The sequence below is a fragment of the Octopus sinensis genome, unplaced genomic scaffold (assembly GCF_006345805.1).
Source record: "Octopus sinensis unplaced genomic scaffold, ASM634580v1 Contig12425, whole genome shotgun sequence".
NCBI lineage: Eukaryota > Metazoa > Mollusca > Cephalopoda > Octopoda > Octopodidae > Octopus > Octopus sinensis.
The window spans coordinates 24,277-49,936 of NW_021832601.1; the positions used below are offsets into that span (position 1 = coordinate 24,277).

Consider the following 25,660-nt stretch of genomic DNA (forward strand, 5'->3'; position numbering starts at 1 on the left):
GCAGTTGCACTCAAATCAAATGAACTCTATAATTGAAATCCACAATAATACATCCACAACAGGGGACATTTCCAAACACCGTTCATAATAATAGATGGCGACATTATTCAACTTAAGCTGATGCATTGCTCGTCCAATATTATAATAAACCTCTTGACACTCGCCACGTAAACTTTTATACGAATTGAAAAACGCCATCATCTTTATGAATAGTGATATAAAAAAATAACTGTGACATAGAAATGATGTCTATCTTCATTAGATTTGTATGATATTATCCCTAAAAGACAGACTGCCAGCAAAAAATGAATAAGCGGACTTTCTGGAAGTTTTGGAAGTACCTCGATCAAATCAACTAAACATAAATCACTTAATAGTAATACGGTAGGCAAATTTATATTTTCCAGTGGTGATTGCGTAATTCGCTGTCATTATATGAAGCGGGAGGACACGTCGGAAAGACTAAATCTAACAAGTTGGTATAAACCCTATTTCGTTTTCGAAGGCAGAAAAGATCAAAACGACGCAGCATACATTGGAGAGACATACGACTGAAGAAATTCCAAACAAATATATGACTCGGAAACTAGCTTACAGAAATATAAGATACAGAAATTAGAAGTAAACGAAGAAAACTAAATGCTTTGGACCAATCCTCAGTCATTGTGTATGACAATGTCGCCATGTATATTAACTTCTATAAATGCAGGTATTTTCGGGCTTACAAATCGAATAGATGGTTTTTTGTTCATTGTTGGAATAAGTGATCCAAAACAGGCAAATTTCGACAATCTCTGGTAGAACTTGGCATCGTAAAGATATTGTGCCACCTTTAATAAACACACAAAGAAAACCCTCGAAAACAGTTCCCAAACTTCTTTTAAGTGTGAAGGCTTCTTTCTTAACAAAACTTCACTTCCACAAATCTTCCTTGCATCTTCTCCCTTCAGAAGTCGATAACGAGGAAATTTCGGAGTGATTAAACATTCTAAAAATACATAATGTTTAAATATCTGAAAATATGAATAATAAAACAAGGAAAAGATATAAAATCAAATAGAAATGCCAGCTAGGCCTTATCCCACGATAAGCCATGTCAATTAACAATATTAAATAGGTGAAAAACTTACTCTTAATAAAAATAAGATTCTGATATGGCCAAAGATGAGAATAGAGACATTTTCTCAAAGCATGGTAACAGTTCTCATAATCTTGATTATCGCAGTATTCTCTAGCTTGTCTCAACAACATTTCACAAATCTAAATTCATAGATGCAACAACCTCAAATGTCAGTTGTTCTCCAGTATCCCTCAGTGCTAATATAATATTAACAAATATAATACCAAATCTCACCGACTCGATGGCTTTTTCAGAAAAACCCAATCGCTCCTGAACGGCGGATAAAGCCATACTTATTTCAGCTGAAAATTGTTTAAGTTCCAAGGCAGTTTCGAAGGAATAAACAGCTTTTTGAAGTTTATTAAGAGCAGCACATGAAGCACCCAATTTATACCACAAATCAGGCTATTTAATCATTAATTATAAAATATACCGTGTTTGAGTGTTCAGTGACTACATCAAGAACTCGTTCTGCTAGAACATAACTCTCATCATCGAATAATGCTGAAGCCACTAACTCATACAAGTCGTGATATGTCTTTACTTCACATTTTAACAGCTCCTCCACCAATATCTATAAGAAATCAGGTCAATGATACAAACTGTGGAAACAGATGAACAAAATATTCCACATAACCCGACTATAACTTTTGCAATTATATCAATATAAACTGGAGAAGTAGGGAAAATACTAAAATAATTAATTATTTATCAAACAAATAAAACTTGATTACTTTTTTGTCAGCCCACTCAACATGAAGTCCATAGTGGTTAGCTGCTACCTGTTAAAACTAGAAAAGGAACAAAACCTCGATTATAGAGTTATATTTTCTGGTCAAAATTAGCAAATCAAGAAGAGTATTGACATCTTTTGCAGTAACCAAATCAGGCCTGAAACGGAGAGCCATCATAAAAACATCGGCTGCCTTACCACTGATATCCGAAGTATGAAAATACTAACATTTAACACGACCAATATACTTCGGCCAATTCATGGAATAGTTCACTATATTTTTCGTCATCATCTTCAAAACAGTGAAGCAAGGAACGATAACAGTCGATTAAACGACGACGATTGCCAATTTTCTTGAGAAATTCAAATCTCTCCAACTGTAATTCTTTGTTATCCGGACATAAACGAAGGACTGGGTTATAGTAATGAAATTCCAACTATTATTATAGCATCGTGTGAGCTTGTGGTAATCATTAGCAGCCAACTCTGCACACTTAATCCATAAATCCAAGTCATTTTTGGTTATTATAGCCGATAAATAATACCACTGAGTAGAGTAATAAACAAAATGTTTAACTTTTAAAGTGTTTTCTTTATCTGAGGCTCGATGGCTGATTTGTGCCATAATTTTGTATGCCAAACCAGAAGAACAAGGAGCTGTTATAAAGATGATTCAATACCAATTCTAATTGCCTGCATTGCAAATTTTGAAGCTTCGGCATAATCGCACGAATTAAATGACAATTCTGCTCTTTCCATGAGACCACGGGTAAAAGATTCGCTGTCTCTTTTAATCTATTTCGAATAAAAAAATATCCAATAACCCTCCGTGCTCTCTTTCCGAACTCTGAAAATTAAAATTAGTGAGGCTACGTTTAGAGAAGAGGTTTTGATTGGATTCTGACTCGTGTACCAAATCTCCGTATTGATCGAATAATAGCGAATCCTCTGAAAAAATTGATCATTAAAAAAATTTTGACCTTCTATTAAAATATTGAAAATATCATCTGGATGCATATCGAGAAGAGATTCATCGGAGGGTTCACCACAGTCATTCATTTACAACCAAATTATATTTTTTATTAATTAATAAATACTCATTAAAACCAAAATTAACTTTTAATTAAATAAATAAGTATTATTGAATCACCTGGAGATGATCAGAACCAGCACCTATACGCTACGTGTAAATATGAATGGTTGATGATTACTATAAGGAATGCTCGATGGGGACTACTTGGACATATTTTAGAGTTAGAGTAAGGACATTGCAAGTTGATAAAACAGATTTCACGAAGTGTATCTTTAGTTTCTTAGTTTTGAAATTATGTCTTACTCCTTTGAGATAGTGAGGACTTAACCCGGAGAAAAGTAGTATCGACGGCCGCGTGGAAAAGGCTGAAAACGGATTGGGTGGCTAATAGACCGGCAAAGATCGGGCTCCGTTTGCGGCTCTGCAATGCTTTTTTAAACCGGTCTTGTTATAACTTCTGCTGGGTTTTAAAAACTAAAAGCTTTAACTACTTCTACCAAATGCAACTGCGAATAATATGAGGGGTACAATTGCCGACAAGGATCAACAATAAGGATGTGATGGAGGCCCCATGGAGACTGTTCGGACATGTTGACCACTTTTACATGTTCTTAGAAGATAGTGATATACATATTGAAAAGTTCTGCTTATGAAGCAACTGAGGCCTCCTTAGAAGTAATGACATACTTTTTTGACTTAGATAACCTTAGGTTAGTATCCATCATTGTCAGACCAGGCAGTTTATGTGCTCTTACTAGTTTATGTGCTCTGACATATTTATGTGAATCTGCATTTTCGCTATACACTGCGACTAAAACAAAATACGGGAATCGATTAGAGGCGTCGGTTGACACAAGAGTCCAACTCTCAAGTTTAACTCCTGATAAAACGACTTTGTAAATGAGTTGATATTTTTTTGGTAAAAAGTTTTTAACAAATATTTATTTAAAATATTATGTGACATGGGCGGCTGGATACGCATGGGCAACCGGTTACATTTTTTGACCTTGTGATGTCAATTATTAATCATTGAATAACTTCAAAGAATAATGCATTTTAACAAAAAAATTAAAATTAATCATTTTTTTAGTCTTGCCATTGGTACCGTCCATATCTCTCCTTTAGCATATTTTATCTATTAAATAAAAATGATTGATTTACCTCGACTCGATTATTTGATAAAATGTTAATTATTTCAGCCGTCGGATAGAATGGAGACTCGAATTATCCACCGCAACGAAGGTTTGTTCCATAATCTTTTTTAACTCGAACCTATCTATAATTATTTATCTAAACTTTATCTCCGACACTAATTCGTATTACTATTGTGTACATTCATTTTTCTATTCATTGCCTTAACAGTCTATTTTGGGGCACCTAGTGCAGTTTCCCAGATGTTTTCTAATATAACGAAAACACTAATTTTTGTTAATTTAAAACCAAAAGATGTTTATTCTTAATTTCATTTACAATTTAGTCTTTTCTTGTCGAAATAATCCGTTATTTTCGCTCCGATTGGTACTTTTAATAATCGATCTGTCAATTAACGATCCAAAACGACCTTGTCAATGAATTTTTATCATATTATCGGGTTCTCTGAAGCCTCAAACCTTCACATATCAAAATTACATACTCCAAAACAACAGAACACGTTATTATAGTTATTATCAAAAATTATAACTAAAAAATATGATATTAATGCCCCATAACGTTTATCTATAAAGAATAAACACTCCTAATTTCATTGCAAACCCGAGTGCCTAACCAATAAGTTACTGTAGTAGCTGAGTTTCCATTTGAGTCTAAATTTGAACAAATCTCTGAATTTTCAAATTGATTTTTAATATTTTCTAAAACATAATTTTATAATTATAACCTGCAACATTACGACTGAAAACTTTTTTAGATCTACAAGATCTAGCTGAAACCTTTCATTCGGAGAAGAAGCAAAAATATGATGATTCATATCACCAACCTACATTAAAAATTACAAAGAATTAAAACTTTCAATGGACAGGCAAATTTACATACTTCACAATTCCGAATGACTTTTCTGATTACGTCATTTTTAACAATGAAGTATCTTTGTCGACACTCATACTCAATCTTGTTTACTCCTCCGTGTGAATATTCGTGTAGAGATTTAGCTACATGCTCCATTTCAGTTTCATTGTCCAAAGTAATGACGAGCTTTGGATCGTCAGATTTGAGATACAATCTGCGCATTAATCGTAAATATAGAGTACCTTTCATTGATTATTGTAAAATTCTCGATCTTTTTTATAAGTCTATATTTTGCTTGCCTAGAAAAATCTTCTGGGAATTTATTTTCCAAAGCATCTTTTAAAATTCGATACTCTGAAGAATCTTTGACATAACCCCTATATGAAGCCATTACAAGAAACAAATCTAGCACGCTAAAAATTTTCCAATAAGTTTAAATTTACCAACATTTAAAAAAATAACTTTTTTAAATTATTTAAGTACATGAACAAAAACTAATTTAAATCAATACAAGGCATAGTTAAACTTTATAATTGGCCCATAAAAAATATTAGTTGTGATAATCAAAGGATTGAACGGTATCTGTTCACTCCCATCGCCGTCGAGACTTCCGGCGTCATCGGCGAAAAGTCTCTTTCCTTTCTAAAAAAGCTTGGCCGCATGATCTCCCATAAACGGGGAGACCCACGCGAGTCCAAGTGGCTTTTCGAAAGGATTTCCTTGGCCATAGTACGTGGAAACTGTGTTTCCATTTACGATGCCGGGAATTTAGTTAGTTAATAACTATTTGTTAATTACATATAACTTTTACCAAAAAAAAAATCAAAGGATTTAATTTTGACATCTACAAGGTCAAAAAAATGTAACCGGTTGCCCATGCGTAACGCGTTGCCCATGTCACATAGTATTTAGGGGTGCAGAGGATAAAGTTTAGATTTTTAGGGGTGTCGAGAAAGAAAAGGTTTGGGAAACCTTGCAATATAGGTTTGACTGCACTTTAAAATCTGCTAACTGCACTATCAAGTGGTATTTTGAAATCTGCTAATCAGACATGAAAACTGGTCGAATCCGCTGTATAAACTGGATACCCTTTAACCCTACTCGCATATTAATAATTTATTTTAGATGAATGTTTTTTTATTTAAATAGGTACTTTAAAATTTGCTAATTACACTGTCGAGGTGGACTATGATAATAGTCTTAATGTTGATTAATTGTTGGCATTTGTTTTGAAAGTGAAAATCCAAGGATGAATTGAATTTCTTTGCCACCAATAATTGGGTGCACACTATTGGGAGTATTCTTGCTGTCGTTTTTATTAACATGTTGAAAATAATTCTTTAATTTTTTTCCTATAAAGTTTTAATGTATCTCATAATAAGAGTCGTGGACATTCACGTTGTTTATTTTAACCAAAATACAGAAAATATTATCAAAAACCTCATCATCAAGGATATTCTTGATATGTTAGATTTTTAGGTGAAAGGTTCTTGGAAGACCTAACCATTTTTTAGCTTGTACTTTATTATTTGCTAATTTGAATACTTTAAAATCTGTTAGGATTTTTTACAATTCATCTGTACTTTGCTAGTTTGAAGTTAGTGCGTAAACACATCATACCATTTTATTATTAAAATTTAGAAATTCGCTCCAAAATCTAAAATTTGATAAAAACAGTAATCTGGGTTTTGTAACCATCGACTAATGACATTGAAGAATTCAATAATTAGTCAATAAATCAACTGCTAGTTTTTTTCAATTTAAAAAAACGTTAGTTTTTTTATTTAATATTGTACTTTATGTAAAGAATATCAAAGCTACTTTAAAAATAAATTATAACTAAAGTACAAAATTTAGTACGAACATTGGAGTATTTAAGTAAATTTGCGATCAAATAATAAATTATGTGTTTATTTGCCATATTCATTTGTGTTTTTGTTTTTAAAAGCTACCAGTCTCCAATATCATCGGATGATGCGTCAAATCAGATAGTCGGAAAATTAATTATTAATTTTATAGGTAGAACATGAAATTATATTTCCTAATTTAAACCCACTTAGTATTTATTAATTTTTCTATTGTTAGAGTCAGAATTTATCTTCAGACAAGGACCTCAAAGTAAGATAGAGAAACACAATTTCTATTTAGACGACCGCTTTTATGAAGATAATTATAATGAAAATAATCATGTACAATGATGAAAGTTACATGATTTTTATACTAAACCGATTCATCCTTTATTAATAAAAAAACTAATTAACTATTTATTGCCTAACTAAGTATTAAGTCTTCGGAGTGAACAAGTGATGACACTCCATAAATGTTCTTCCCTTCTTATTCCTCTTTCTGCTCAAACAACACAGAGTGAATAGATTTGTTTGAAATTTTTTTAATAGATATTATGTATGGGTCTTTATTAGAGACTTGTTGATTACTCGCAGCTTTCAGAAAATCCGCTATTATCTTTGACCATATGGCGGAGAATCGAGGATGCTCAACTAAGAGCGTAAAGAATAACCGAAAGTTAGGCACATAGTGACAAATGTTTTAGACTGGCTTCTATGGAATATCTGATTAATCTGAATTCCAGAACCGATTAGCCGCTCGGTGCGATCTTGTGTAGACTTATGGGAAGATCACCGTGCGAAAATGAGGTCGCTTGTGAAATGCATCGGGATCACGTGACTAATTTGTTTAGTTTCTATCGTGATCTTGGTGACTAAATAAAATTAATTAGGAGAATTTCTAAAGGTTGATCATGTTTAGATTTTGAAGTATCTCTCTAGATAAAAATTAGATAATTAATTTATTTAACTGTTTATTTCAAATACATATTTATCGTTTTAAGTAGCGAGAACATACAGTGGGGCAAATAAGTCATGGCACACCTATCATTTTTTTTAATTCAATATATTTTTACAAAAATAACTTTTTCGATTTAGTTCATCATGCTACACAATAAAATCTTGCATTCTTTTGAACCCATTTCGTGCTAATTATATTCATGAATTTCAAATAAATATAATTGTTTTTGCTTCATATTTAGAAAAATGTCAAATTTGATGTGTAAAAAAGTGATGACACTATCAAAAAATATGGATTTTTTTGACAATAAGATACAAATGATTATCTTTTGGTGCCTTGTTTTTTCTTTGAAATAATTGATTCTTAGTTCTATTAATATAATTGATTAGTAGATTCCGATTAGTATAAATATACTTTTATTTTTCGCCTTTTATTAAAATTATCTCGTCGATAAGGAAAGAGCATTCTTTGGACCTAAAACAACGAGTTGTAACTGCCCACCAAAACGGTAAAAGTTATGGAGAGATTTCTAAATTGTTGATATTACCAAAAAGTACTGTTCGAAATATTATTACTCGATGGAAGCAACGCGGAACTGTTATTAATAAACCAGGATCGGGTGCTCCAAAAAAGATATCTCTGCGTTTTTCTTCATTAATGAAAAGATTAGTTACTTCAAACCCAAAAATAACTCGAAAAGAATTTGCCGATAATTTAAAAATCACAGGAACGTCAGTGTCCCTTCGTACAATCACTTCTACACTACGCAAAGAAGGTATCAATAAGCGAAGGCCCCGTCGAGTTCCGTTATTAAAGAAAATACACCTTTCAGCGCGAATCCAATATGCAAAAAATCTTTTGAACAAAGAAAATGAATTCATAAACAATATTTTGTGGTCGGACGAATCAAAAATACAACTTTTCGGACTGAACTACACGCTTTCAATTTGGCGCAAATCAAATCAGGCGTATATCCCAAAATGCACCATACCTACCGTAAAGCACGGGGGAGGTAGTATCATGTTGTGGGGCTGTTTTTCATCAACAGGTGTTGGTGAACTATTTGTAATTGATGGAATAATGAATTCTCTTAAATATTGCGAAATTTTGGAAAAATGTCTTTTACCTTCGGTCGCGAACTTAAATTTGACACAACATTGGGCATTCCAGCATGACAACGATCCTAAGCACAAGTCAAAAGTAACCGTTAAATGGTTAGAAAAAAACAAAATAAATGTTTTGGAATGGCCAAGTCAATCGCCAGACCTGAATCCCATCGAAAACTTATGGAAAATATTAAAAATAAAAGTTGGCTTAAGAAAACCAAAAAATATCCAGGAATTAAAAACAATTTGCTACGAAGAATGGAAAAATATTTCTAAAGTAGAATGTCAAAAACTAATTTTTTCTTACAAAAAACGATTGGAAGCAGTTCTGCTAGCAAAAGGGAATGCAACTAAATATTAATTGGATTTCGTGCCATTACTTTTTCCCTCAAAAAATTGATTTTAAAAATAAATCGTTAATTAGTGCACTATTAATAATTCCCTTTAAGATAGTTTTTTTAATAATTTATCTAAAAAGTTCTATATTACTAATTTATTTTTTAAAGTAATGTATTTAATAATTTTTTTGCAAAGAATTGTTAAATTTAGTCAAAATTTGCAAAGGTGCCATGACTTTTTTGCCCCACTGTAGTTATTAACTAACTAAATTCCCGGCCTCGTAAATGGAAACACAGTTTCCACGTACTATAGCCAAGGAAATCCTTTCGAGAAGCCACTTGGACTCGCGTAGGTCTCCCCGTTTATGGGAAATCATGTGGCCAAGCTTTTTCAGAAAGGAAAGAGACTTTTCGCCGATGACGCCGGAAGTCTCGACGGCGATGGGAGTGAACAGATACCGTTCAGAGAGCTCCTTGTACTTTCCAATCTTCTCGGTTTTGCGAGAGACTGAGCCAGCCTCGACAGCTGAGAAGGAAGGTTAAGCTCCGAGAAAGTGTCTGAATACGTCGCATCCCATAACAGAGACTTGCCGAACTCAAATGGGAAAGTAGATAGGCCGTCGGGTCTTTTTCCGTCTCCCCTCGCAAGCCCAACGGGTTCGAGGATTGATGGAATTCCAGCGGCCGTGAGCCCCCTCTGAATAACGTCGTTAAGTGCTGCATGGCGTGGTGCGCGCCCTGCACTGCGACGACAGGAAAGGGGATGTAGACCAAAACGGTCAATGACAGCACCACAACGACATTTGTTAACTATTTATTGCCTAACTAAGTATTAAGTCTTCGGAGTGAACAAGTGATGACACTCCATAAATGTTCTTCCCTTCTTATTCCTCTTTCTGCTCAAACAACACAGAGTGAATATATTTGTTTGAAATTTTTTTAATAGATACAGTAAACTCTCTAGAATCTGCCAATTCTTATATTTGCCAATTCTGAAATTCGCCATTTTTTATCGATTCTTTCTACTTTTCAATGATATTTGCCAATTCTGAAATTTGCCACAATTTTTGAAAATTCTCTTTATTAATTAAAAAAATTTTTTTAATTGAAAAAAATAAAAAGAATTTAAAGCAAGCATGGTCCGCACTGTTCCTGTTGGAAGCTACTCTAGACTTACAATTGCTCAAAAAGTGGAAATATTGCGTTACAAAGAAAGTAATAAGTCTGCTTCATGTCAGACGATTTGCAGCAGATTTTCTACAATCTTTAAAAAGACAATCTCAAGAAGACAGACAATCTTTATTGAAAATAGATTAATTTTGTTATTAATGGATAATTGCCCATCCCATTGACCGCTTCTTTATTTGGAAAATATTAAAATAATGTTTATTCCAAAATACAGTACAGGGCTTATTCAGCCAATGGATCTGGGCATTATAAAAACGTTCAAAGTACATTTTACACGACACAAATTACTTTATTTAACGGATATATTGGAATGTGAGAAATAGTCAGTCTATGAATCGTATAAAAAGTTAACTCTTAGAGATACTGTATTGTTTGTAAAAATGGCATGGGAAGATGTGAAATCTCAAACGATTTCAAACTTTTTCAAACGTCTAAAATGTACAGAATGTGAACCACAACTTCTTAACATAAATATACCAGCTGACATTATAAGCAAAACAGATATTTATGATCCAACAAAAGTCCCGTACGACTCCAGTTTGCTTAGAGATTTCTTAGTGCTTCACGTACAAATTCTCTAAGAATTGTATCAATCGGCTCCACATCTTGAGTTTTAGCCAGTTGTTTCCGCAGACATGAGGGAATCTCTTTAAGAGAGACGGCAGTCCATTAGTCGATTTAGCCAGATCTCTTTTCCTTTGCTCTCCATACTACTGAGTCGATTGAAAATCTTCCAAAATTGAGGATTTTTCTTATTCAATTTTGAGCATTAATTCTTCTAAGCGGAGTTTGAATGTTTTCTTGTGAAATCATTTATTTCTGTTTTCATAAGAACTTTTTCCAGAATAAAAGTGGAGTCCAAGGGGTCAAAACATTGTTTTAACTTTTTTTCAAGGTTCCCCTTCCTTTTTATAAGCTTTCCTAGAGATTCATCCAGTCGGATTAGTTTTTCCGGGACATATCATACCCGATGAAGTGGTCTTTACAAATCGTAGTCTATTTTCGCACGCATAAAGAATGAGGTAGGTGATCGCTGCCGATGTTTACCTCTATCTGTGGTATGTTGGATTGGTAAATGACACCAGCCAAGACGAGGAAAACTACTATCCGGTCTTTTCCGTGATAAGAGAAATAGTTTGTTTCTTGTGAAGTCAAGACACTGAAGCTGCATTTCTCCGATAATCCGAGGAGTATCCGATTGTCCCTAATTGTATTTTTGCATTCATATGAGATCTGTTTTGCGTTAAGGTCACCTATTAGAATTTATCTGTAATGATTTGCGAAGAAGTCTTTTATAAGTTTACAATAATTCTTCATTTCTTTGAAGTAAAGACCTCCCACACGCATTCATCCAAGTGAAGTTACGATTTCCAAAGTCATAAGTTCACCCAAATTTTCTTCTAAGATTTTTATATCCCTCAGTTTATATTATATAGATGTCCCAGTACCAGCCACAGCGTCCGGTCGTCACGGGATGCCGGTTAATCGAAATTCATCGATTCTGTGATGTTGATTTTCCTTAACCATCGTTTTATTTACAATCAATAAATCCATGTTTACAGAGTTAACCAGGTAAGTTAGCTCCGTAGCCCGTTTTCAAATTGACCGAGCGTTAAGCTTAAAAGCGCTCATTTCGTGGAGTTTTGGCGACTGTTCTCCATAACGAGCGTCACCAGTTCAAGTAAATTTTTAAGTTTTCTTAGTCGTCGTTTTCGATTTTAAATGGATCATTTACAATTCCGCCTTTAGCTGTTCAACTGCACTTGTCCTTTCCCTGTCCGGTATGTTAGATAGTTGGTATCCAGAGATTGACTTTAGTGTGTCCGAGGTTCATAGATGTTGCTGCTTCTTTAGGCAGATTTTTAAAATCGGTTGTGTTCACGCCTGTTCTACCTTTAATTTTGGGTTTTGTGTTGATATAGATGGCGTCGTAGTTTTCCACGTGTTTGACCCGGGTTCATAGATGCCGTCTGTCTAAACCTCCTCGGCCACGAGTTTTGCATTTTTGGTAAAGTTCCTTTTTTCGAACTGTTTGCATACTCTCTTTTCCTGTTTCTGTGTTGTAGCTTTTTTCCTTTTTCTTTGATGCAGAAGCCGTGTCAACTTTGTTCTATGATCTGGGGTCTTCAGAGCTATCCTCTTTTGGGGAAGTTCCTTGGCGATTGGGCATCCGTCGTAATTGGCCATGTGCGCGGAGGATTCACAGTTTATGCACCTGGTGAAGTACTTCCAAGACATTAGACATTCCAAACGGATGTGTGGCCCTTCACCGATGAGAAATCTCGCTTTTTCTTTACAAAACCGTGAGATATGTCCAAAGCGCTGGCAGCGGAAACATTGGGTGTCTGGTAACTTGTACCAGCTACATAAAATTTCGTGGAAACCGATTTTCAAGCCCATTCGCACGAGGGGGCTGCTTCCAGTCATAATTAACGTGTCAACTCTGATTTCGACTCTCTGGATCGACATGATTGATACACCGAATGTCCTTTTAATTTCTTGCTTCGTTTTATTTCATACATTCAACATAACTGAAGATGGATACACTTAACCACAGCATCTTACTATATCGCGTGGCTAGGTAGTCGACAGTCTGCTTGTTTTTTTGCAATGAACGCATTGTGATTCCGTTTACAAAGAACAAATTCCTATCCTGCAAAAGACGGTACAATGCTTCGCTCCGTGGACCATTGTTCCCTTTCGATAGCCATTGCGAAGAAGTAGATAGGTCGACATTTGATTCCTTCATACATTTAAACATCACCGAGTGTATTGATTTACAGCTGAGTTGGTTATGCAAAAGTTTTCTTTGAGGGTCCTTGAGTAAATCAATGTTCACATTTTCCCCGCAGACAGCTGCATATTTAAAAGCAAAAAATTCTGCGATTGTGGCTAAGTGCCATTTTCTTGTTTTTATTACTCGCAAAGTACCCGACCGCCTCAGACAAATAATCGACTGTTTTAACAATAATTAGTTAATGTTTGCTTTGAAATAATTGATTATTTTATTTTTATTTGTTGAAAATGATTGAAATTGATTTCAGCAACATGGTCTCACCTTCGGCTCGTTTCATTCTCGGATCGTGACATTATATTCGAGCTTATTTAATATACTAACTTGCTTAGGTTAAATTACATCAAACAATATTTTATCCATTTCTTCATTGTTTACTTTCCAGAATTATTTGTGAAATTTCTACAACAACCTGACAGAAGACTTGCCCTCCTCATAAAAGTTTTAAACAATAGTTCATTTTCCCTTTGAAACGCTTTAATACTTTAAACAAGTTTAAGCTGAGTTTTTCGTAAATTTCAAAGACATTGTTTTAACAGTTTTACCGAAACTAGAATGTCCAGAGTATAATTAATTTCATGATTAATTTATTTCTAAAAAGAATAGGTTTGATTGATTTAATACTAATTAGGATAGCTTTCTTAATATAATTTTGACGTATTTCGCAATATTCATGATTTCAAGATGCCCAAGTGCGAATATCAATTCTAAGGATACTTGACAATTATTGAAACGAAAAATCCAAAAAATACAATTTTATCACTCGTTTTAGAGACGATTGGGCATTTTGATTTATTTTTACAACAAATATTCAATTCTAGTTGTTGATTAGGTTAAACGTTGAAAATCACGGCTTAATATCACCAAGTGTTTATTTCCTAAAATTATCGAAATAATATTTGACTATTTACGGGAAAAATTTCCTGTAATCACAGTAGATTTCTTGCAAACTATTTGAAAATGACTTTAGAAACTATTCATAAGTTATGCATCGTATATGGTCATATTGTTCAGTCGTACGTCATCGAAGTTGTTTCCTAATAAAGACTTAAATTTAAATATTTTTTGAAGTTTTATTTAAAATAATATTAGCAATTGTGGTGGGATTTCTTATTCTTTAAAATTAAAAACTCAGTTAAATTAACCGATAAAATATTAATAATATCAATCTGTTTTTAAAAATGAATGTCTAAATTCCTGAGCTGCAATTAACGAGGTAGCATCGACTTCAAGTGTGGAAAACCGATTCTTTAATGGGAGTTCAGTAATTTTGTCACATTTTGGGCAACGAATTGTCCAAAAATTAGCAGAAAGTTGTCTTAGTAAACAGTATTTGCATATTGTATGGTTGCAAGATTTAAGAATTTTCGGAATTCTCTTGCTCTCGTCGAATAATATTTGACAAGAAAAGCAATGACTTTTTGTTTTCAGTATTTCCTTTTTCTTTGGATTAAATATACTTTCGTATGTAGGAGGGAATTGAGTAGAATTAGAATCCGGGAGATCCATACCTGACCACATCTATAAAAAAAATTTATTAGATTTAGTTTATAGTTACTATAATGAATATTTCTAAAAAATAAATATTTCTAATTAACCAAATTAATTTAAAATATACGTAAAAATTATTTTATAAACTAGAATTTGATGACTCATAAAATAATCCATTTTTTGTTAATTACCATGACAACAAAACTATTTAACCTAAAGACAAATAGACGTTAATTGTATATAACTTTAGCTAGACTATTTAATTTAGATTCTCAGTCCCGATTATTAGAAATCTCTCTTCTTCTTTCAGGAGAAGAGTTTGCAACCAGTTCCATCCACACTCTCCATCTCCCGGTCAGATGGATTTTCTATTTGTCCCATATCTTTCACCGCGTGTCACGGCAGCATGCCACTTCTGCAAGCTGGTAAGCAGCAGAGGTGTATTCTTCGGCAGATACTCTCACTCCGTGTCTGTGTTCAACTACCATGCTTTCTAGAGTCCTTTTTAGAACAACAAATTGAATATAAGTTCTTGTGGCTTTTTCAATCGATTATTTGTCCATATAGTTTTTGAAGTATCTCGAAACAACGCCATCCCACGTCAAGACAACCGGGATAATCTTAGCCTTTGCATCATAAAGTATCGAGAGTTCGTTTGCGAGCTAATCATATTTATGAAATTTCTTGGTTTCAAACTAGTTAATAATATGAAAGACAAAAATAATCTTTATTAGAACGGCGAAAAAAACTCGAAGAATTGTTAAATTGTCTTGGAATCAACTAAAAGTTTAAACTTTTATTTTTTAACTTAAATTCATTTTTTAATTTAAAGGCATTAAAATTTATGTAAACGAGTCAATTTTAACGTCATGCATAAAATTTATTTATTACTCATAATATTTTTTAATAAATACCTTCCTTCAATTTGTTTAATTTCATTTACAATAAGTACCAGTGCAGCAATCTAGAGAGTGGCGAACCAGTGAGTTCAATCGGCACCCGAGAACGTTATTAATTGTTGTCCAAGTCAATAATCCAAATATTTTAGTGTATGGTGAAGGTAGGTATTGCACATTTCAATCGTTTGCAGAATTCACATAATTCTCTTTTAAAAATTGCACTGACTGGATTAAATATGAAAGTCTAAAATATAAGTGTAATGTGATTTAACAATCTTTTAAGTTTTTTACCATTTGTGTATTAAAAAAACAAATTTTGAAAAAAATGAGTGAAAAAAAATTTGAAAAGTTTTATTAAAGTTTTGATTTTTAAGAAGCAGAAGGATCATGTGGGATCTCTAATTCTGTAATCATCTCATAGGCAATTTTATCAGACTTCAATTCTAGCGGTTGAAAGGGGAAAATCACACGAAAATCACTATAGATAAACTTTTGATTTAAAGAATCACTTTTCACACTAATTATAGTTAGTTTAAAAATAAATACTTAAGGTGAAGGCAATATTGAAGATAGCCCAGATGTTGGCTCATATCGACACCTTCCACAGGAATTGGTGCGTATATTAATTTTTGTCGTATATAAGTCGTTTCGTTAGGTGGCATGGAAGTCAAATTATATTCAATCAAAAATATTTTTTTAACTTTTTTATTAGGTTGAAACAAAATCTAAAATAAGAATTACAGGAATCGTCAATCTAACCAATTGCAGCTTCCCCTTAGAAGGAATTCGATATTCGACGTTTTGAAGATCTATAAAACCCTATCAAAATGATTAAAATAACAAATAGACCAAATAAGGACACAATTCGGGAGTATTCAAAGAATTGTCGAAATAAAACGAAAGTAAGGAAAACGTTTCTTTTTTATGATATGATTTTCGATAAGAGTAGAAGTCAATGGTGTAGTCGGCAACGTAGCCAACTGGACGAATTTCACCCACAAGTAAATCATCCTTGAATAAATAAGTCCAGCATGAAAAAGTATTATTTAGTTAATATAATATACCAAATAAGTATTTGGTTTATTTCTGTCCACGTTCAATAGACTACGTGTGAGGTTAGTGCTTGGGGCTATATTTTGGAAATTTGCGTTTGCCCTGAGTCGTTGCAGGTGCCTAAAATATACGATGTTAGTGGCCAAACATTGTAAGAACGCTTGAACTTATTTTGGAAGGGTTAAATTTAAATCTATCAAAATTACGAGTTCTCTATAAAATAAGCACGATAAAAATACATTTTCAGGTTCAGATGGTGCATTCCTGCATGTAATAACAAAGGGTGACTTCGGAACAAAAATACTTGTTTTCAATCTAGGTTCATCGATTTCCATTTTTTGATGGGTTGGCGTTTTTTCTTTTCATTTGTCAATTTAAATAATGAAACCTGATTCAGAATGTGCTTTATCACATAGTTGAATATTTCCTGAAATACTTGAAAATTCTTCTGTGGGATAATTCGTATCTCTAGATATTTCTGCAACAGATTAAAAATGTATACTCTAACCAATTAAAGTAGGCAACTTTTCAGACTGAGATGTAAAGTCCAACAGTTCTAAAGAAACTGTTGATTCTTCGTATTTACCTGCTAATACATAGTGCATTCCTTTTTTAATATCATCAGATTTGCGAATTTGTTCGGATTCTTGTTTCTCATCCTGTATTTCATTTGATTCTTCAAATGGAGAAACACTCGATTCTGAATTTGACCTATCTCTAGATTTTCTTTTAGACGCTGGTGATTCTACAGACTCAGTTGACCTTGATCGTCTCAATGTTTTATCTTCAGCAATATTCGAGTCTGTAAAATACTCCCATGAATGTTACCAGATATACAGAAATTGAGTATATATAATTTAGATTCCTTTTCGAGGGAAGTTGATACACTGGTTGTATAAAAAAATTGGTCTTCTGTATTTTTAAAGTTAAAATTAAGAGGAAGCCATTCGACGCTCAAAAATAGACCCTCCATGTCACGTCTCCAAGAACATGACGGAAACTGAAGATTTTTAGGCTTGTTTATGAAATTTAAAGTTTTTGTAGTATTAATCGAAATGGACACTTTTGGCAAAAGACGATTTGTTCGAATAAATTTTGACACTTCCCCATCATCCAAATAGCTGTGAAAGAATTTATTCATTCTCTCCCATTTGTTTTGACTATAAAATAATTTTTTCGTTTACAGTTGGAAATCTGTGATTTGATTAAACGTCCATCTTTCAATAAGAAATGTTTCTTTGTCATAATTTTCATCTTGAGGGTCTTCTTTATAAGCATTTACTTTGCATTCGAAATATATGTCGATATAAATTGTGGGAATAATGTTTTGTGGAAAAAATATCATTTCTCCAATAAAATCATTTCTCTGACATTCCTGTCAAATCATAAACTATAAATTATACAATATCTAAATCGATTTCAGCGAATGTGTAAAAAGCAGGAAGTTTGCAATTTAAAGGACTTGTTCTTTTCAAATAAATTCTATCGAAGATATTTGCAAAGGATATGCATAAAGAATGGATTCTTGACTTATATTTGACTGTATCCAAGATCTGAGATTTACTAGGTTTCATGTCAATTATGAAACTAAATTCGTTATTTATTGTGATTAGCTTAACGGGTTTATGTAATAGGTGTAATAGACTAAATCTTAATAATAAAATGGTATGGTGTGTGTCTGTCTGTCTGTCTGTCTGTCTGTCTGTCTGTCTGTGTGTGCACACCAACTTCAAATTGGCAATACGATGTCCTCGACTTACATGATGAGGTCCTTAAAACCTTCCCCCCCAAAAAAAATTAAAAAAAAATTTTCTGCATTTTGGTTAAAATGAACAACTACAATGTCCTAGACTTACATGATGAAGTCCTTAAAACCTTCCCCCCAAAAAAATTAAAAAAATTTTCTGCATTTTGGTTAAAATGAACAACTACAATGTCCTCGACTTACATGATGAAGTCTTAAAACCTTCCCCCCAAAAAAAATTAAAAAATTTTCTGCATTTTGGTTAAAATGAACAACTACAATGTCCTCGACTTACATGATGAAGTCCTTAAAACCTTCCCCCCAAAAAAAATTAAAAAAAAATTTTCTGCTTTGGTTAAAATGAACAACTACAATGTCCTCGACTTACATGATGAAGTCCTTAAAACCTTCCCCCCAAAAAAAATTAAAAAAAAATTTCTGCATTTTGGTTAAAATGAAAAACTACAATGTCCTCAACTTACATGATGAAGTCCTTAAAACCTTCCCTCCAAAAAAAATTAAAAAAAAATTTCTGCATTTTGGTTAAAATGAACAACTACAATGTCCTCGACTTACATGATGAAGTCCTTAAAACCTTCCCCCCAAAAAAAATAAAAAAAAAAAAAAAATTTTCTGCATTTTGGTTAAAATGAACAACTACAATGTCCTCAACTTACATGATGAAGTCCTTAAAACCTTCCCCCCAAAAAAATTAAAAAAAAATTTCTGCATTTTGGTTAAAATGAACAACTACAATGTCCTCGACTTACATGATGAAGTCCTTAAAACCTTCCCCCCAAAAAAAATTAAAAAAAAATTTTCTGCATTTTGGTTAAAATGAACAACTACAATGTCCTCAACTTACATGATGAAGTCCTTAAAACCTTCCCCCCAAAAAAAATTAAAAAAAAATTTTCTGCATTTTGGTTAAAATGAACAACTACAAGTCCTCGACTTACATGATGAAGTCCTTAAAACCTTTCCCCCAAAAAATCAAAAAATTATTTTCTGCATTTTGATTAAAATGAACAACTCGAATGTCCTCGACATTCATGATGAGGTCCATTAACCTTCAAGGCAAAAATCTCACGTATTAAGAATCTTGATGAAAACGACAGCGAGAATATTAACAATGATGAACTCCCAATTATTCGCGATAAAGAAATTCAATTCATCCTATGTTTTTCTCTTTAAAATTAAATGCATATATCATTATCGACCATGAATCAAAATTAAAGCTATTATCATATTTGACTTTGACAGAATGTGCAATCACAGATTGCACGACTTTGAATAGAGTGTGCAATTAACAGATTTTGAAAAACCACTTTGATAGTTGAAACCACATTAGCACAATCATTAACACAATTTACCACCAATTGACGCACGACCTTGAATAGAGTGTGCAATTAACAGATTTTGAAAAACACTTTGATAGTTGAAACCACATTAGCACAAACATTAACACAATTTACCACCAATGACAGCGCAATCAGAAGAATTTGCGTAAAAATATTAACTATTTACTTGAGTTTTTCGTAAAGATAGAATTTATTTTCGGTATGCCTTTTTTCCTAAACTTTTTTATTATTCAAAAATAATTTTTTAAATAGATAACCGAAGGAGGAAAACGAAGCTGAAGAAAAAACGGTCAGCTTAATAAGGTAATTAATTAAATCTTTTTGTGGTGTGTCGTTTTTTGTGTGTCGCTTTCTTGCCTGCCGCATTTCCGCCTGCCGCATCTCCCCTGCCCCATTTCCGCCAGTAAAAAAAAAAAAGAAAAAAAAAGGAAATTACAAAGGAAAAATGAAAAAATTAAATATAAAAAAAAAAAACCACAAAAAATGAAAAAAAAGTGTGTGCAATGACAATAAACAAGGCCCAGGGACAGTCATTAAAGGTAGTTGGGTTATTTTAGAGAGTGAGTGCTTTTTACATGGACAGCTGTATGTGGGATGCTCGAGGGTAGGCAGAAGAGAAAATTTATTCATATATGCCAAGGAAGGACGGACGACAAACATCGTTTATCAACAGGCGATAGAATAGGGTTACATTAAACCAGGTAGTTTTATACATCTACATAAACTTATAGTGTTTGATGAAACAGGCCCTCCGCAGGAGCTAGGTCGCGGTGAGCGAAGCGAGCTGCCGAGCTAGTTACTAATAAAATAATTTTGTATCTAAATCTGCTTATTTTTTCTATATAAAAATGGAATTAAATTTATTGAAAAACTGCAAAAAAAGGAAAACTGAAAGCGGGCTATTCCTATAGATATTCAAAAAAAACTTTAGTCCTGTCAACAAAAAATTCTTTTAATTATGCCTGTCAAAGTTAATCTCACAATAGCATTCCCCAAGGTCCATGAGTTACAAAACGTGGGTCTGAAATCATTACTAGATATTTTAAACTCCCACCGACCACCGCCACTAAAGCTCAAAAATTGTTACTAGTAGATCCAGGCGATCTAATAGCCTTCGAAAAATCGCAATTTTATGAAAAACGTTGAGGTGTCTAACAGACAAAATTGTCCATAGTGCGGCACAAGCAACGAGAGGATTATGACTTTCTTATTGTCGTGGATGTGCTAATAATGATAATTCGATAAAATTTTGTTGATGCCTCGCTATCTTTCAAAACTGTTTAAGAGTATGATGATATAGTTAAAATATTCGAAGAGCTGGGATCACTTGAATATCTGAACAAAAAATACAAATTAACTCAAAAGTCGAAGAATTTTACTTTCATTACGAGACGGCTATATCTTAAATACTCGTGTGGATACCACAAAATTGTCATTTCTGCAGACAATCATGAGGACATACAATTACTGACTACAAAAATTCACCAACTGATTCATTGCGGACACACAACACGTTAACTTAGTTATAACCATGAAATAAATCAAAAAAATAAATAAGTAATTGGAAGTCAGTTAGAATTAATTTGAAGTAAATTGGGTTTTCTTCAGTTAAATTTGTAATAAGTACATTTAGAATTGTTTTTATGTATTATAAAATTATTTAATCTTAATATATTGATTGATTTAAAAATTTCTATTAGGCGGATAACCGTTGGAGGTATATACTCCAAGAGGTTGAAAGACTATTCGAAGATTTTCAAAAATTTTCTAGAAGAAAATAAAAATCCAATTCTTGCTAGAGACCTAAATGCGAAGCATTCTGCATATAGCGGCGTAAAATCAAATCAGAATGGAAATTGTTTATCTGAGATTAAAAAATCTTTAAATTTTAACGTCTGAAGAGCATAACCACTTTCAGCAGAAAAGTGGTGATCGATTAGGATTGTTTACTGTTCCAAATGCCATAAGTGGTTTGTGTGACCGGCCTTATGTTGAAAATGTTGTGGGGGTGACCATCTTTCTAACTCGACAATAAAATTTCTATCATTCTGACACAGCCCCCGTCAAGGAATCCCTGCAAAACACAAATACGTTTACCTCGGCGAATTATATCAAAAGCTCTCGAAAGAAATGAATTAAAATTACGAAAATAAAGACCTTCCAGGTAGATAAAAAACAGGATCTGTGATAATGAATTGCCTGTCGATTGCCAATGTGTGCTTTGAATTTTCGAAAGTACTCCGAGCCAACCCACACTTCCAATTCCGTGTTTGTGTGAAGGACACGTATCATTCTCAAGCTGCCCTCGTCCAACAATGTTCCTAATAGCTAAATAAGATTTCCTCTGCGAACAGTTTCAAACGCTCTAAATAGATCTATTCCCAGTATGGAAACTCCCTTTCTGTACTTCTGTATCATGAGACACACCCATCTGTGTTTTTAGAAAGACAAGAATGTGTCTGCGATAGAGATATTCTGTGAAGAACAATCAACAAAAGTAGTTTTATGTCTGAAATTTTCTACCGCTCCAACCTGCTTCTCTAGATTCTATATAGGAATTAAGACTCCTTGTCCAAGTAAAACGTCTATGTGCGTCGTAGATATCCCGTTTAGTATGTCGCATAACTGATAAGTGAGTGAGCTTGGCGACTATTTTAAAAGTTCTCCATTAATGCCATCAATACCCGGACTTCTACCATTATTCAATTTCCGGTAATTAAAACAATTAGACATCTAGGATCCCCAACAAACTGAGGTATGTGCTCATTGTCATTTATAAAGAGGAATTCAAACTATACAGCAATTTTTTCTGCCATTTTTTATCAAACATTCTTTTTCCATAGTCATCATGTAAAATTAACTCTTTGGGTCTGTCCATTCTGTTTAGCAATCGAATAGATCGGAATATTTCTGGATTATAATTGAGCTGTTCGACTTCTTCAACGTACTGATCAAGCAATCTTCGATGAAGCAGGCGTGCTCTACTCTTTATATCCCGTAGAATGGTGTTCCTCTTATATTTTAGTTTTATGTTTATATCTATACGTTTTCTATTCTCTATACAAAGTCTAAGATTTTTAAAGTATAGAGATCATCAGGTAGATATTCTATTTTGACACAAATGTGTCGACTTTCTTACTAAATTTATTCCGCGTAGCATTGTTTGCGTGTAAGTTTTCTACTGCCAGTCTTCCAGAGAAGTGTTTTTTGTTTTTTTAATCACATTCTGACTCTAATAAAGTTTAAATCAAGAGACAACAGTTTTGTGGTATCTCGATAGAAGTGTGCCACAGTAAGACCGTGAGTCCATCAGGATTCATTTAAGATTACTTCTACAGAGGATTTAATCAATTTGATTGTAAGTAGATACAACATCCCCATTCTGGTTCTGTCTTTGTCTCACCAGATTGTTACTAGAAAATGCAGACAATCTAGAAAGCTTTCAAGAAATTGCAATCTTAAGAAAAGCGTGAAGGTGTCTAACAGACAAAATCGGCCAGGTTGTGGCAAAAGCGATGAGAGAATTATGACTTTCTTATTGTCGCGGATGTGGTAATAATAAATAACAAATTAAGATTTCTAGATAAAGGCAAACTATTGAAGATAGACGTAAAGATTCTTTGAGGGCGTCTATATTTTAAACAGAAAGACTAAATGAGGCGATGGGAGACGAAGTTGGCGGATAAAGGTTTTTTAGGATACACTTTCTGCAGGTTGAGTCTTGTTATGCTTCAGTTTATCTTTGTTGGTTTAAATAAAAATATTTTATTTAAAATAAATAAATTAAATTTAATTATTACACTCTCGGTGTGTGAGATTTTCAATTTTAATTTGTATCTTATTAAATTAACGAGCTTCTTTTATTTTATTAAAATTCTGTTTCAAATTTCAGTTTATTAGAAATGAAACATTTCCGGTACATTTCAGTACTAAAAATTTCATCAACCTTGTCTTTAAAAAGTGTACCTCAAGGACCAGATTTATCGTTTTTTCTTAAGACTGCTAAAGAAGAACATAAATTCGCAAAAATTGAAACCAGAACAGGACATCGGTTTAAATATGATCCCTATTTTACTAGACTACGTCTTCCTTCTTGGCTGCAAACTAAAATTCCTACTGGTAAAGATTACTCAAAGATGAAAATGTCTTTAAAATCAGAAAAACTCAGTACAGTTTGCCAGGAAGCCCGTTGTCCAAATATAGAAGACTGTTGGGGCTCAAAAAGTGGAATCTCCACAGCCACAATTATGGTATTTTGTATATTTTTATTCACTCTTTCACAAAGATAATGGGTTCGGAATGCACACGTGCCTGTCGTTTCTGTTCAATAAAAACAAACCGAAATCCTCCTCCACTAGACGAATTGGAACCAATAAAAACAGCCAAATCAATTATGAGTTGGGGTGTCGATTATGTTGTAATTACGTCCGTTGACCGAGATGGTATATTACACTTATGTTATATAGACCTTCATGATTATGGAAGTTCTCACTTTGTAAAAACGATCAAAGAGATTAAAAGATTGTTTGAACTTTTGAATGTTTTAAATTCACTAGAAGTGACAATAAAGTGTTTGTCGAATGTCTTGTCCCAGATTTTGGTGGAAATTACGATTGTATCAATCAAGTTGCAAATTCTGGTCTCGAGGTTTTTGCCCACAATATCGAAACCGTCCCTGAATTACAACAGTCTGATTTACTTTTCCATTTCTAGCTCAGTGCGAGATCCACGTGCTAACTTTTCTCAATCTTTAGCCGTTCTAAAACTTGCAAAACAATTTCGTCCGTCATTAATTACTAAGACTTCAATAATGCTCGGACTGGGGGAGAGTGATCAACAGGTTATGAATACTTTGGAAGGTAAATATATTTTTGGCAACAAAATAGAACTAAGACTAGCTTCTGTTGACTGTCTCACTTTTGGACAATACATGCAGCCTACGAAAAGACATTTAAAAGTGAAAGAATACGTGACTCCAGAAAAATTCAACTATTGGAAAGAGATTGGCGATAAATTTGGGTTTTTATATACAGCAAGTGGGCCGCTTGTTCGATCATCTTACAAAGCTGGTTGATTTAGAATTATAATATAGAACAGGTGAATATTACATTAAAAATATATTAAAAAATTCTATATAAAAACTTTTTAAATAAAATCACAACTTTTTGGAAACGTAGATCTTATATTTTTTACAAGATCATTTATACTTTAAAAATGCTAAAATAAAAAAAATATTTGTTTGAGATCCCAGAATGACACGTTATAACTAAAGAAATCCAACTAATATAATATTTACGGACACAGTTTCTTTTATTTCAAATTTCTTTCTAGTTACAAGGGTTTATTCTTCTAGTTTATAATTGAAGAGCGTTTATAATTTTTTAGTAACAAAATCTCCCAATTAATAAAAATATCAAAATTTTCCATTAAAACAGAATTCCGCCATAATAATTTCAATATTTCCATCTATAGATGCAATCAAATAATTGTTAGAAGAACTATCCACCCCACACACAACACTTTCCGAATTTTGGGAAACGTATGAGCTTAAAATGCCAGCCTTATTAATATGCCGACATTTCCCATACTGTAAAAAATTTAAAAATATGCCAAACATTATAAACAACCGAAGACCTATCAAAGTAGGTAAAAAGTGACTGCGTCCCACAAAGTGAAAACATTTGAGGCGAAGGTAAAATTTGAGGAAAAGTTTTCGGAATCAAATCTCCAAAAAGCACTTCTGTTGCCAACTCTCCTAGATCGATAATATCAACCACACTATTTTGGTCAATAACGTGGAGCTATAAATAATAAAACATAAATCCACACCATTCCATCATGACTGGTACAATATAAGACGTTCTTTTCGGGAGAAGTAATTGTCAATATTGGTGTTGAAGAGAGTCGTGTTTGTGAATGCTGCTGTTTCTTATTATCTCTGATATCTTAGCATTATTGCTAAATATATAGACCATAAGAATGTAAAACTCC

At 33.1% G+C, this 25,660-nt stretch overlaps 2 protein-coding genes across 2 annotated transcripts; one reads left to right on the forward strand and one right to left on the reverse strand.

Moving 5' to 3' along the window:
* Nucleotides 1-1,529: 1,529 nt before the first annotated feature.
* Nucleotides 1,530-17,818, reverse strand: LOC115229312 (protein FAM214A-like). Its single transcript, XM_029799683.1, has 11 exons — nucleotides 17,749-17,818; nucleotides 17,151-17,366; nucleotides 17,073-17,120; nucleotides 16,953-17,042; nucleotides 16,793-16,922; nucleotides 16,576-16,684; nucleotides 16,361-16,522; nucleotides 16,271-16,330; nucleotides 16,058-16,236; nucleotides 14,633-14,642; nucleotides 1,530-1,694 (listed from the first exon to the last, which is right to left on the reverse strand). Exons 1-11 carry the CDS (start codon nucleotides 17,816-17,818, stop codon nucleotides 1,530-1,532), a joined length of 1,239 nt encoding a protein of 412 aa, XP_029655543.1.
* A 5,753-nt stretch (nucleotides 17,819-23,571) lies between these two features.
* Nucleotides 23,572-24,743, forward strand: LOC115229313 (lipoyl synthase, mitochondrial-like). The gene is given in 4 exon segments (XM_029799684.1): nucleotides 23,572-23,919; nucleotides 23,955-24,193; nucleotides 24,229-24,352; nucleotides 24,354-24,743. Coding segments are annotated over 4 exon segments (1,101 nt in total).
* The last annotated feature ends 917 nt before the right edge of the window (nucleotides 24,744-25,660 follow it).

Excerpts from the sequence above, each read along its gene's own strand:
- LOC115229312 (XM_029799683.1), bottom strand. The coding sequence starts at position 17,818 with ATGAAAATTATGACAAAGAAACATTTCTTATTGAAAGATGGACGTTTA. Across the intron at positions 17,367-17,748 it reads CAAATCACAGATTTCCAACT|ACTCGAATATTGCTGAAGAT; the intron begins GTAAACGAAAAA and ends AGTATTTTACAG. Across the intron at positions 16,331-16,360 it reads CCGAATTGTGTCCTTATTTG|GGTTTTATAGATCTTCAAAA; the intron begins GTCTATTTGTTA and ends TCATTTTGATAG.